This window comes from Schistocerca serialis, chromosome 2 (genome assembly GCF_023864345.2).
Source record: "Schistocerca serialis cubense isolate TAMUIC-IGC-003099 chromosome 2, iqSchSeri2.2, whole genome shotgun sequence".
Classification (NCBI taxonomy): Eukaryota; Metazoa; Arthropoda; class Insecta; order Orthoptera; family Acrididae; genus Schistocerca; species Schistocerca serialis.
The window spans coordinates 909,580,405-909,595,570 of record NC_064639.1 but is presented as its reverse complement, the minus strand read 5'-3'; the positions used below and the strand labels follow the sequence as shown (position 1 = coordinate 909,595,570).

General features: G+C 42.9%; 1 protein-coding gene across 1 annotated transcript in view; it reads right to left on the bottom strand.

Moving 5' to 3' along the window:
* Window positions 1–3,765: 3,765 nt before the first annotated feature.
* The window catches only part of LOC126456510 (odorant receptor 22c-like), a 159,167-nt gene continuing 147,766 nt past the window's right edge, over window positions 3,766–15,166 (bottom strand). The window contains exon 7 of the mRNA XM_050092260.1: window positions 3,766–3,936. Coding sequence (XP_049948217.1) covers window positions 3,766–3,936 — 171 coding nt within the window. The remainder of the gene's footprint in view (window positions 3,937–15,166) is intronic.

The following is a 15,166-nucleotide window of genomic DNA, read 5'->3' as shown; positions in this document are numbered from 1 at the left end:
GAAGTCTTCAACGAAGCTATCACGGAACACTGAATTTAGTGTGATAATGGCTCCCAACGGTGGCATGAAGAATGTGCAGGTTGTGAAGAACATGGTGAGTTTTCTCGTGATTTATGTTAGTGCGTACTCTTCGACTACATCACGCACCCTTACAGACGATGCGGTCAAGAGCACGAACGAGTTGTTTCGGAGTAACGACAAGCGCCGGCACGAAGATCAAGAGCGTAACCGTAGAGAGGGCTATGAGACAACGTCAGCCAATAGCACGCTGACTAGGACATCACCACGACAAGAGCGCCATCCACACGAAGAGAATAAAAGCGACGCGCCGCCTAGTCTCGGCCATATACGTAGTTTGCAACCATTACAAAACAGATGTTTGGAGTGGAGTCTAGGTGCCCCACGGTGGGCCAGGGCGAGAGAAGTACACGAGCTGACTACGGAAAAAAACGTCACTGAGAAGATAAAAGACCAGGCAACTCGAGTTTTCCACAAATTAGACGAGTATCTGGGGAATGCCCGCCAACTTGTTTATGTAGGCCAGGCCCTACCACAACACTGGCACAAATACGAGGTGCCTCGAGCCATTATTGCAACCCCACATGACCATCAAAGATGATGCAGTCTTCAGTTATTCGGTGTAGTTACTGTCCATCACTCGTACCGCTGCCTAAACAACACTCTCAAAGGACTCAAGGACCCACAGTGAGCCCAAGTCCCTTTGCAAGCGAATACACAATAAGTGAAACCATTTCTCACACCTCACCACTCCAGAAGAAAAAATCGCCGAAGGCGATCGCTCTTTGGACACAAAAACAAAACAAAAAACAAAACAAAACAAAATCGGCCGCTCTAGAAGAGCCGCACTAGAAGACGAGCCGTGACTTGTGAACAATATCATTTACTTGCACGGAAATTGTATACATTGAAGGACATTGATTATTTGCATGTCACCAATTGCTTGCGACCAGTCTTGGTAAAGACGCCAAGTTAAGTATTGCCGATCTACTTTAATGTAATAAAAGCCATTAAAGTGATTTGCTTGAATTGTTGTTCAGCTGCCCGAGGAAGCAGCATCCTAGGCAACCTATATTACACACGAGGGGCAGGATACCACACGACTAGTGTCTTACTTATGTTGACATGTAAACTTTGTGTTAAAAGTTAGGCAGCTGTAACTGATACATGTTGTTCTCAAATAAACCAAAATTATTTTTTTCTAAAAAAAGTTTGTTTTAACCTTCTTATCTACTACATATGAGCAGTTAGATACTAAGTGCATACTCTTTCCCATCTTTCCCCTGTATGTCGGTCACACCATTTTCAAATGGAAAAGGAAAGAGGGGACAATGGTACGTAAAGTACCCTCTGTCTGCAGGGACTGCGGAGTGTGTGGATGTACACCAAGTGGTTCAAATGGCTCTGAGCACTACGGGACTTAACATCTGAGGTCATCAGTCCCCTAGACTTATAACTAACTACTTAAACCTAACTAACCTAAGGACATCACACACAACCAAGCCCGAGACAGGATTCGAATCTGCGACCGTAGCAGTTGCGCGGTTCCGGACTAAAGCGCCTAGAACCACGCGGCCACCGCAGCCGGCCGTGTGGATGTAGAAAGGAACCTGTTGTATCCTGCCTACTCGACAAATATTGGGTGTCTAGGGAACCTGCTTCTCGGGTCGCTAGACAACAATTCAAGCAAATCGCATTAATGAATTTTATTACAAAAAATAAATGAAAGTACTTAACTTTGAGAAATACAGAGGAGTCGCAAGCAAAGGGCGACATGCAATATAATCAATATCTTTCAGTATAACGATTCCAATAGAAGTGAAGTAATACAGTGGATGCTTCTTTCTAGGTCGCTGGTCTTGACGCTTATGTAGAACTAGTTGAACTGGTGCGCCGGCGCTTGACTTAACGCCGTAACAGGACCTGTCTTCTAGAACTGAGAAACGCACCTGTTACGAGACGCATTTATTTATAGGGTGCGTATTAATATGTCGCGCCGTAAGGCCCTAGTTAACATTCTCGTCACAGTGTCCAGTCTGACAGGCAGCACAGTGTGTCAGTGCCTGACAGCTTCTCGCACCGCTGCGTCGCTCGCCGCCCTCGCCGCGCGGTCACGGCATTCTGCCACGAGGACGAGCAGCGGGCAGCCGCGCGACAGCAAGTAGAGCAGCTGTCCGCCTCACACGTCGCCATAAATCCGCGCCATTGATCTGGGCCGTCCTGCCGCACGACATCGGCCCTTGTGTGTCCTCTTTCTGTCACTCCTACTGTTCGCAGCCACGGAACCGACAGCTCGTACGATGGGATGCGCAGCAATATACTCAGAGACCTCGTCAGACTAAACGGTGACCTGAATACGGCCGATCGTTGATCGCCGTCCTCCGTAACTTGATAAAATCTGAAAACCGCCAGCTGCCAGTCAGTCGTCAGGCAAAGTAAACTGCTTTTCCGGAAAGCGGACAAAGTTTTGAACTTCATACAAAATGCTTGTCTCATAAAGCAGTGAATACGGAGAGAGTACTGAGCAATCTTGCACAAAGCAAACGAATCAGGCTGATATAATTTCACCACCAATATGAATAATGCAAGAGGACCAGCTGAATATTTACCTTTTACTTTAGACACCGAGTGAGGTGACGCAGTGGTTAACACATGGAACTCGCATTCGGGAGGGCGACGGTTCAAACCCACGTCCGGTAATTCTGATTTAGGTTTTTGGCGATTTCTCTATATCGTTTCAGGCAAACGCCGGAATGATTCCTTTGAAAGGCAATATAAATTCCCTTTCCCACCCTTCCATAATCCGATGGGATCGATGACCTCGCTGTTTGGTCCCCTCCCCCAGATCAACCAGTATATCCTTGCAGGTATTCAGTAACCGATTTTTCCTCAGCAGTTTTCTTTGTATGACGTAATACTATTCGTATAAATTTGCACTGTTTTCCCACTAGGGTTTTTTGAACTATTTGACGGTGGACTTCCCCTAGGCCAGTGGTCGGCCAACCACGGCTCGTCAGCCACATGCGGCTCTTTGCTGCCTTGAGTGTGGCTGTTCCACAAAACACCCCTTGTGGGAGCACACGCACAGTACGACCGAAACTTCACGGTCCATGCGAGAAAGACTTTAATTGTACTTAAAATCCACGCTACTACGGTTGGCTCTTCCAGCTGCCTCTGTCTAAGGGATTTTCCTCCCCAGCGTTCATAGACGAAATAAGGCTGGGCAGTAAGGGTACTGCACTACTATTGGCTGACAATAGGAGACTGCTGCAGTTAACTTCCTCGCTGTCGCTGTTTTACGTCGCAGACATGGCTGGACATGGCAAGGGAGACAATGCTAAGGGGAAGTCAAGATCTCGCCTTCTCGCCGCCCTACTGGAGCACCTGGCCGATGAATTGCGAAGCGGAAAGAATAGCGATTAGAAGATAAAGACACAGCAGTGCTACAACTGCCAACAGCTTGGCCATGTAGCAAAGTCCTGCAGCAATACGGTCGCGTGATTGAAGTGTGCAAAGGCACATGATACACGCGACTGCAATAAGCCGCAAGATGCTGCTCCGAAGTGCGTCAACTGCGGCGGCGCACACGCTGCAAACCATCGTCGTTGCAGCTACATAAACAATTGGAGCGAGCAGAAGCAGCATAAGAAGACTGAGCCCGCTAAACCTGGAGAAGTGGCCCATCAAGACAAGGCGGCCACCCCGCCCCCCTACGACCCGCATTAGGAACAGGGTAGATGCTGAAACTCAGAAGACCGCCTCTCTGGGCGACAGGTTGCTGGAGAGGTTGTCGAGGAAATGGAGGAGGTGGTACAGCAGCCGGAAGAACAGGACGACGAAGAGGCAGCACAAGTCGCTGTTGTCACTGCTATCGTCCGAGATGAGGCTGCCAAAGATGGCAAACACGACCACCTGCCGCTGCCGGACAACCCGCGAGTGGCTAAGCTGGTGATGGACATGCTAGCGGAGTTGCTGGGAGATGGTACATATCCGTACCTCTACCATCCATACACATTTACCCTTCGCGATGTTCCCAAACCCCCTCTTCCGCACCAACCATATGATTTTGGTTGGGCAGCCGCAAACCTGCACATCATCATCTCTAAAAAAGACCTAGCTCAGATTAATTTCCATCCGATCTTCACCATCGCTAGACCTACTAGCACATACGAGTTATTTTATCCTGCCTTGCCCTGGCAAGTCCAGTTTTTCCCTAGTCCCAGTTATAGCTTCCAACCCATTATTTTGGAGTAAATGTCTTAGGACGAAGACTCCTCTTTTTATGGCAGCCCCTGGGAGGCTGCCATTCACAGTTAGCAAGGAGGGGGCTGACAATGTGACGTTACTGAGAAACGAGCTCAGCCTCGGCAACATTGCTACATCGTAAGCCGCGCATTTACGCGATATATTTCTGAAATATTATAGTTTCTACTCAAATAATGAAATGTGAGTTGCTATTCTGTTAGTGCTAGAACGTTACTACTACATTCTGTAACTTGCCCAACTTTTAAAAATGCAGCGGTGATTTGAATAAAGTTCTAGTAACTAAGGGCCCCGACTACTGGCATCACTCTGTTGAGTGTGGCGGCACTCAGTGGGGTGATGGTGGTGACAACGGACTGGGAGGCTCAGTGGATACACTGGTGACTAAAAGACATGCGTTTATTCAAATTGCCGTACAAACTGTATAGCTGACTCAGCGGGAAAAACACACTTCACTAGCTGCCTCAATCCGGCGGAGAGATGTTCACGTAGGCGTTCTGCAATGCTGACGGCAGAGCTGAAGACGTGCCAGCAGTCCCTGTGTGCCAAGGGCATGAAGTCAGCGGCGCTGCGTCTGTGCTACAATGGCGTTCCAGTCGGAGAATGGTTCCTTCCCGAGGCTCACCGTGGCAGCACATGGCGACTGCCGTGCGAAGGATGCGCCTGGCCGCCGACCCCCCCCCCCCCACCCCACCTGCCCCCCCTCGCCCCAGGAATCTGACGGCAGCGTATGGCAGCTCAGCGGCGCTGAGGCAGCAAGACCTGCAAGGCAAGGTTCTCAGTGGTCGTGGCAGGCAGCTCGCCCCACCGGACTCCAAATCAAGGCTGCTACTTGTCTGGCGCGGATCTGGCACCATGGTAGTGCTGCTGGACTCCAAAGTGCCTCTGCCTCAGTCCTATTTCTATACCTCTGGCTCCAACAAAACATGATCTGGCTTCATTAAACTCTTACGCTTGGCATCTCGCCTGTATCCGGTGGTTTTTTAACTATTTGACTTGGAACCACTTTCGGAACTTTGTCCTTCTAGCAACAGTTCTCCTTACGCTTTCCCATTAAACATATTTCCAAAGCTACCCTCTCGAGGAAACCACTTACAAAGCTACCATTGAGCCGTGGCAGGCTCGCGTTGATGCCGTTTGTTCTTTGGCAGCTTGCCGTAATCGAGTGGCGTCTTATTTCTCCCTGGATTACAGCCATAACGAGTTGCTGACTTGCCTGTGTCAGTGGTAGTGGCAGCGCTTATCGATACTAGTGCTGCTGTACCATCTTTGGTGTGACCGCTACATTTCCGTGTGGTGGTGAGTGTGGCAGTCGGTCAATTGGGACAGAGCAGCGAGGAAATCTCCGCTGCGCGAGGGCAGGCCAGGACCGCTGGCGGCGTGCTCGCGCGGTCGAATTGTGAGGCGCCAGCTGCGAGAGCTACAAAGTTCGTTGCCCACAGAACCCGGACACTGAAGTTGAGTGATCAGTTAACTTGTTATGAAACCTCAACTGCTGTTACATCTCTTCGTTCATTATCGGTTGTTGCTTCCTGGGCCGTTCTGGCTACCAGCAATGTATGGTGTGTTGGAGTCGGCGAAATTTTGCAGCCCCCCACCCTCAGTTGTTCAACGTCCAGTATGTGGCCTTCAGGCGAGCTTTTACGTGAAATATTTTTAAGATAAGGTCTTCAGCCGACTTAAATTAAAATTTGAAGATTTATTTGTTTAAAAAATAAATTTTTAAAGTTTGTTCTGTCTGAAATTCTTATTATCCAGGCTCTAAGCCGTGAGTCGTTAAATGTCTTGTTCGTGGCCTTCACCTGCGTGTATTCTTTAAAGCAATTTTGTGTAACTTTTATTCAGGCCTTCAGCCATTCTTGTTTTTGGTGTGGTTTTGGGCCTTCAGGCCAGGAGGTATTTCAAGTTTTCTTAAATAGGCCTTCAGCCATATTGTTTTTATTCTGATCCTTTTAAGGCAATGTGTAATTAAGTAGTTCTTATGAAAATAAAAGTTGTCTGTTTTGTGCAACTGACAGTAACTGCTTACGGCCCCATCCACAACCGTAACCTGATCCTCTCTATCCTGCGAAACCAGATTTTACCCAATACTTCGACAAATATTCTCACTTAACTCCTTTCACTGTAGCGCTCATTACAAGCTAACTTGTCCTCGAAATGCTTGGTTCCCTGGCACTACAGCTCACCCAAAATAATTTCCTGGTGCCTGGTTATACGATACCATATGAACTACTACTTAAACAACGGTTTAACTGGTTTGTTTTGTACAGCAGATACAAGTCGTGACAGCTCTACATTGGCAACAATTTTCTGTCGCCAGGCTTTAACTTTGGAATTATTTTCAGTCAGAACGTTTATTTTCCGGCTCGCATTGCATCCTCCACCCAGTTCACACTAGTCGCTTGTATCAGACTTCGGCTGTGCTACAAACTGCTCGCTGCGTACATCTGCCTGCCCTGAAAGGCCAAGGCAGCAACTTAGTGTTGGCGTCTGCTCTTCATCCTGAACCCCTGACGTACACTCTTCGACATATTCAGTTACACGTAACTCATACAGTAATAGGACAATAATATAAGGAATTTAGACGTGGAAATAATATTATGATATTTAATTTAATACGCCATTATTCTTACTTTATATATTCACATAAATTGTAATGTTCCAAAACATCGAAAAAATAAGCAGAATTGACTTAGTACATAAATGAATTGGCTTCTAAAGGCAACTTCCCTAGTAGTAGTGCACCCTCGGTGCTCTATTCTTTGTACTAGTAGGCTATGTTGCTTCCAATCGTATGCAACCCGCAATCTATGGCCGATATCGTACCTATACTGCACGAAAAACCTCATTGCAAAGTTCGGTTCTAGCCACTCAGTGTCGCTTATATTACAACTGTCGCTTATTATTGTATTAAGTTATTCCATATAGTCGTTTCGAATATGTCTATCGGTTGTCAGCCTTTCTGTCTTCACACACACTTCATTCGTTCCATAGACGCAATCGTTTATCGCTGGGATGAGGATGAAAATTTATATTTCCACATCGACAGCATAAGCTTGGTTTTACGTGTTGCCCATACATCATTTACGTTTCTTCTTCAAAACAATTGCCATAATGATCTTCTTTTGCTGAAACGTCACCTCAGTTACAGATAACTTTTAGTGAGTACAGCCGGTTAGAAGTTAGCAGATTTTTTTATTTGATTAAAAATTCTCTTTATGAAACATATAATACCACAAAAGTTTAATAGTACAATACAGAGTATGTGTTTTCACTATTGAGATTCGACAACAAGGTCAAATTTATAGCGGTTTCCTCATCCAGTTCTCTATCGACAACAAACTGAACGATTATGCATCACTACAGGCATGCTAGCAGCTGTTGCTGAGTACATACCTTTCGGTTCGTTAAATTTGTTAGTTAAAAATGCTGCTATCTGTAAATCTCAGAATATTTTTTTTTAATTTGACAGTATTTCAGATAAATGGTTTGTAAACGGAACAGTAAATGTAGTCGGTAGGAGAGGTTTATCAAAGCAGGCTGTTGTTGCCTTCAACGTGTTGGTGCTTTCAACAGATGCCCGAGATAAAAATGGTCTTTGGGCTTATCGGGAGATTCGCTAGCTGCAGGCCATTCAAACACCTTGAAACGTTGACTTGTACCGAACGTCTCAGACTGCGTCAGACTGCTTTGCCTCTCTTTGCTCGACAGGATTGACAGTATGGAGCGTACTCACAAAGTAACCAAGGATTACACTGCCTGGAGTGGCTGCTGCCCACTGACTGTCAAAAAACAAACATCTGAAGTTTATGGTAGCTGTAAGTTTTCTTCATAACTGGAGATACTTATGTAAATGAAAAGTTAAATATATCGATCTGCGCACAGTCTTAATAACATTGTGTTACACTGATCACTATCAGGAGATCTCTACTTATTATTGATTCAAAAGCCTATTTGAAACGAACGGTTCGCAAATATATCGTTAGAGCGTAAAAGGAAAGCTCTAAATTATCAGTTACCCGTAAATGATGTGTTGCATCCTTTTAAACTACACCACAAGGTGGTTCTCCATGTTAGTGATTTTGTAGACTCAGGTACAACAAACGAATAAATATTGGACAGCAATGTAAGTAATTTTGTATACAGTCCTGTATTAATTTATTATCCGTCTCTTAATGTTTTTCTTGTTAACTGTCAATTAAGCTTTGAATCCAGCTACTTGTAGATTGCGTTAGGAACAACTACGGATTTTAAGAACTTATTCTCATTTTACCAACAATGAACTGCAGTCTTTACATCAGGTTTTACGCACAGTAACTTACAGAAAAAGTGCAAAAGGGATCAACAAATAATATTTCATACAGAGTATGAAATTTACGCTGTGTTTCACTCAATAAGTTGACCGTGTCAAAACATTAAAAAAATTGTTACGAGATTGTATTCGCTGCATATAGATTTCTTGTGCACACTGATCAGTACACGTGGATAACATAAGTTCTAGAGACACTGGAAGCCTTTTAATCGGAGAACTGTTCTCTAATCGACAGTATGAATCTGTCTTCCCGTTCACTATTGGCGACTGTAACAGGAAAGGGAGAAGTTGCAGTGGTACACAAAGTGGTTCCCACTCTGAAACTTCCTAGAAGATTAAAACTGTGTGTCGGACCGAGACTCAAACTTGGGACTTTGCCTTTCCTGGGCACCTTGTCGACCTGCAGACTGTGTGTTACGTCGCTTGATATTGTGGAGATGCCACAATGACACACAAGTAGGCTGTGTTACAATACCTACCTTTTCCGTGATAACAAGTAATTTACATTCAAATAAATTGGTTATACTATTTATTCATAATGGGTACACGAGATTTAATTTTTGAATGATGTAGCTGTAACAATGTAAACATATATTTCCAGGTAGTAATCATAACTAAACTTTTACAACAATAATGGAACTCAGGTTTTGTGTATGTTGTTTCGATACAGTAAGATTTTAGCAGGCCATATGCAGTATTTTTAAGGTAAATACATTCATATGAAATTCAGACTGACAGGCAAATCTATATTTTGAAAATTTATTGGTTTTGTAACGATGAACAATTTTGTAACATATGAAAATAATTGTTATGATTGATGTACTTAAATCAGAGCTGTTGCATATATGCTCCTTAACATTTTCATAGGGTTAATAGCTGTATATTTTTCGGTAGACTCATCTTCAGACAGGTTATGAATGTTCTATCGCTAGTATGACGCCTATGAATGAACAATGTCTTCAGTTCTCACGCCATTAAGCGTCTTGTATTTTACATAAAAGAATGTAATTTCTTTATAAATTTTTTACAAAACGTTGTGTGGTCTGGAGAGACTGTATGTTCAGCATTCCTGAAAATTTAGTTTTTTATGTAATGATATGAAGTAATATGGCCCTGAGCTGTACGCAAATTTTGTACGGTTTGAGAGATTGGTACGTTCAGTCATCCTACAGGTATCACAACGGCTTCATTGTATCACTTAGTTCTTTTAATATTGTGACTGGATCTGCGTTAGGAATATTACACATATGAAGTTGATACCTAAGATTTCATTTATAAGAGTATTTCGTGGTCCTGTGCAGTATCTATGGTTATGACTCTACCATTTTTGATAATTTTGAGATGACTGAAATAAGTCTTGCCATGTGTTTCACCACATCACCTACTATGTGCTGTCTGAAATCGAGTGCTATGGATGAACCTAACATGTTTTGTTTATAGCATGATGTTTGTTAATAGTTATTATTTGTCACGCATCTGCATTATTGATATTACATTGTAATTATAATATAGGTCATGAATGGCGATGAGTATATAATGGTTGTTGTTGAAATAACAGTGCCAAATTTTTGTCTTTTTCATGGTTGTAGTTGCCTGATGATAGTCCATTTCTGACTGAAACTGATTACTTAACAAACTAACAATACAGCTGTGTGCAAACCAAACTTTTCCACATATTTCCAGAAGCTGTAACTCGTCGCCTCCTCAAAATAATGTGCATAAAGTATCCTCTATCACATACCACTAGGTCACGTGTAGATTGTAGATCTAGATATAAATTAATTATCCTTTTAAAAGAAATTATTCTGCTATTGTCACGTCGGAAATGGTGGCAGTTTGGCATTACTAACGTCATCGTATCATCTCTCTGTAATATTCTTATTGTAAACAGCTCAGAAAACATTATTACACGTCTCGAGTTTCGTGCATGCCTGTGGGGTACGAAGATAATTTCAAAATACCAGTATTAAAATTCAGTAAATATTTACTATTTTTATTAGAATTTACTTTTCTTTAACATACAGAAGATCAGTGCTACGATACTTTTATTTCATACGATTAGCTTGTTCATACGCAAATCACAGATAGTCTTGCGATAACATTTTGGGAAATAATTGAAATCAACATCGGAACACTGTCGGCGCTGTTAACCATTGTCCGTGACAAACGGGTATTCTGCTGGGTTCCTGACAGCGGCAACTTTAGATTTACTGGCGTTGTAACGGCCGCAGTGATCTATTTAAACTTCGACCAAATAGATCCGTTGCCTCACAGAAATAACCACAGCTGGACTCAGAGAATGTCCTTCCTCGTGCTTTCTCTTAGAAACTATGAATGGCTGAAGGTAATAAAAGAATACCTTACATCATGAGTTTTCCACAATAGCTTCAAGTCTTTTTATAGACACAGTTGCATGTCGGAAACTAATTTTGGTCACTTTTTCTTAACTTCCTGCAGCAAGACGAATCAAAAATAATTGCACTGCTTGCTATTTTCAAGAAAAACTGATGCAGCGAAAGTGACATATTTCTTGAAAATTCTAGCGCGAATGTATTACCCATTATGGACTCCTTGTAAAGTTAAGGTTCACTAGATAATATACAAATTACTGTCGATAAATACTTCAGTCACTAACATTTTAATTTTAACACCATTATACGTTTCGATGGGCATGCCATTATCTTCAGGTGGAGTATGGTATTTATACGCGGTTGAATTAACTTGAGACATATAGACGTGTTGTTTGTTCGGCAGACAGCACTGTGATAGTGAGATTACGTGTCATCTTGCTCAGGTGGAGAAACGTTCGCCTTATTACTGCTCTGAAATAATTTGTACACTTTCCTACATATAAATGGAACCCGTACTTACAGCATATCTGGGTGAATATATCTGCTGTATGCTACCACAGCAAACTCCCCATGTTTGTCGCTACACTCTGTGTACTGTTGCAATATTTTGAAGGTGTTACAGTTAAAAGGTATTAGTTGACGCAAAGATTCTGGACATATGGCATGAGTTTCTTCTAAATGTCGTACATGTATTAATCTTATCGATTCTTAGTTCTACGAAAAGTGAAGTTAAAGGTCTTAATTTAAAAACTGAAACTGCGATGAAAACTTGGATCTGCTGACTTCGGATTAATCTTATCGATTCTTAGTTCTACGAAAAGTGAAGTTAAAGGTCTTAATTTAAAAACTGAAACTGCGATGAAAACGAGTAACTTGGATCTGCTGACTTCGGCACTTTTATATTATTGCATCAAGTACTTAATATATTTACAAACATTATTTGGTAAAAATAACAAATAGAGATAGGTTGGGTAAGTATACACATTACTGGTATCATGTCAGCATATCTGAGAAACGTTTAAAAAACTGACGAAATTGGATTAGACTCATTATTTAATAGTTTTTGTCCAATCTGCGTACTGAAAATAATCGCGGCATTTTCTCAAACGCTAGTATTTACAAAACTGTTTGCTCTGAATCTCCAGAATAAGCTTCCATAATATTAATATATTTTCATATACCTGAAACATTTCTCCCATACGTCCAGAATCTTTGTAACAACTTAAATCTTTGAACTGTGAAATTTTACACTGTGAGCCTCAGCATCGTTCCCAGAGTTGTTCGGAGTTTGGACCCGAGTTGAATGTCTTAACCAAAGGCTTCGTCGACTCTGTGACGATCGTGGCAGCAAATTTCTAGGCCTGCGTTAACTTGTGGGGATTGGTAGGACTCCGCTTGATAGGTCAGAGGTCCAAAGGAAGCAGTTACTCGGGTAGCAGAGGGTCTTTTAGGCTAGGCAGTAGTTTGAGGTGCTATGATGAAGACTGGCCAGTCGATGTGCAGCAAGGGAAGTCAAACGGCGTTCAGAATTAAGACACTTCAACTCTCACAATTTAATCAGTAAATTGTCGAAGTATTCGTAATAAAGTTCCCGAATTTACTGCCGTCCAGGAAAGTTCTCGCACTCAAATTAATCTTGGGACCACAGATATTTAGCGAGTCGTGGAACGTATATCGAAAAGAGAGATTAGAGGCCATAGACGGAGAAGTGTTCATTGCCGTTGACAAAAATATTGTCTCTATTGAGGTCGAAGTTGAGTGTGACAGTAAAGTCATCTGGCCCCATATAACAGGTCAAGATGAAACCGGGCTAATTGGTGGATATCTTTACCGACGACCCGTTTCTGCTGTGACAGTTCTAGAGTCATTGAAAGAATGTCTATGGGCCGCAGTGCGTAAATACCCAGATAATGCATTACTAGTTGGAGGCAATTTTAATCTATCGAGTTTACACTGGAATGTCTATGGGTTCATTGCAAGGGCTACAGACAGTGATGCGAAATACTTTTGAAAACGTTTCCTGAAAACTGTCTTGAGCTGCTAGCTCGCCAGCCCACACACAACGGAAATACATTCTAGCTACAAACAGGCCGGACCTTATCGACAATATCAATATAGAAGCTGGGATTACTGATCATGATGTCAGCATAGTTACTATGGTTACTAAAATTAATAAATCTGTCGAGAAGGACAAGAGAGTGTTCCTGCTAGATAGAGCACATAATCAGTTATTAGCATCTCATCTCACTTAGACAGTGAATTGGTATCACTTAGTTCCAGTAAGATATAAGTAGAGGAATTATGGGCAAAGTTTAACCAAATTGTAAATCGTAGTCTGGAGAGTTATGTGCTTAGAAAGTGGCTAAAGAATGGGAAAGACCCACCATGGTTTAATAACGAAATTCGTAAGGTGCTGAGGAAGCAGAGGCTGTTGCACTCCCGTTTCAAAAGAGAACGCACAAGTAACGGTTAGTAGAGATTCGTGCGCGTACGAAAAGAGCTATGCGAGAAGGAAACAACAACGACCACCGTCACACCTTAGCAATAGGTCTGACAGAGAACCCAAGAAAATTCTGTTCTTACGTAAAATCGATAAGCGGTTCTAATGCTTTCATTCAGTCCCCTGTTGACCAGTCTGGCGTGGCAGCTGAAGATAGCAAAACAAAAGTCAAAATTTTAAATTTCACATTCAAGAAATCGTTCGCACAGGAGAATCGTACCAACATACCGTCGTTTGACCATCAGTCAGACTGCCCTATGGACGACGTAGTAATAAGCACCCCGGCGTAGAGAAGCAACTGAAAGTTTGGAAAGCAAATAAATCACCAGGTCCGGATGGAACCCCAGTTGGGTTTTACAGAGAGTGCTCTACGACAGTGGTCACTTACCTACCTTGTGTTTATTGTGAATCTCTCGCCCAGCACAAAGTCCCAAGCGACTGGATAAAAGCGCAAGTGACTTTAGTATAAAAGAAGGGTAAAAGAACGGACCCACAAAATTAAATGCCAGTATCCCTAACTTCTGTATACTGCAGAAACCTTGAACACATTCTCAGTTCGAATATAATAAATTTTCTTGAGACTGAGAAGCTTATGTCCACGAATCGGCATGGTTTTAGAAAGCATCGCTCATACGAAACTCAGCTTGCCCTTTTATCACATGGTACACTGAGAACTATGGATGAAGGGCACCAGGCAGATTCCATATTTCTAGATTTCCGTAAAGCATTTGACACGGTGCCCCATTGCAGGCTGTAACGGAGGTAATATCATATGGAATCAGTTCACAGATATGTGTGTGCTTCGAGGACTTCTACATCTACATCTACATCTATACTCCGCGAGCCACCTTACGGTGTGTGGCGGAGGGTACTTATTGTACCACTATCTGATCCCCCCTTCCCTGTTCCATTCACGAATTGTGCGTGGGAAGAACGACTGCTTGTAAGTCTCCGTATTTGCTCTAATTTCTCGGATCTTTTCGTTGTGATCATTACGCGAGATATATGTGGGCGGTAGTAATATGTTGCCCATCTCTTCCCGGAATGTGCTCTCTCGTAATTTCGATAATAAACCTCTCCGTATTGCGTAACGCCTTTCTTGAAGTGTCCGCCACTGGAGCTTGTTCAGCATCTCCGTAACGCACTCGCGCTGACTAAATGTCCCCATGACGAATCGCGCTGCTTTTCGCTGGATCATGTCTATCTCTTCTATTAATCCGACCTGGTAAGGGTCCCATACTGATGAGCAATACTCAAGAATCGGACGAACAAGCGTTTTGTAAGCTACTTCTTTCGTCGATGAGTCACATTTTCTTAGAATTCTTCCTATGAATCTCAACCTGGCGCCTGCTTTTCCCACTATTTGTTTTATGTGATCATTCCACTTCAGATCGCTCCGGATAGTAACTCCTAAGTATTTTACGGTCGTTACCGCTTCCAATGATTTACCACCTATGGCATAATCGTACTGGAATGGATTTCTGCCCCTATGTATGCGCATTATATTACATTTATCTACGTTTAGGGAAAGCTGCCAGCTGTCGCACCATGTATTAATCCTCTGCAGGTCCTCCTGGAGTACGTACGAGTCTTCTGATGTTGCTACTTTCTTGTAGACAATCGTGTCATCTGCAAATAGCCTCACGGAGCTACCGATGTTGTCAACTAAGTCATTTATGTATATTGTAAACAATAAAGGTCCTATCACGCTTCCCTGCGGTA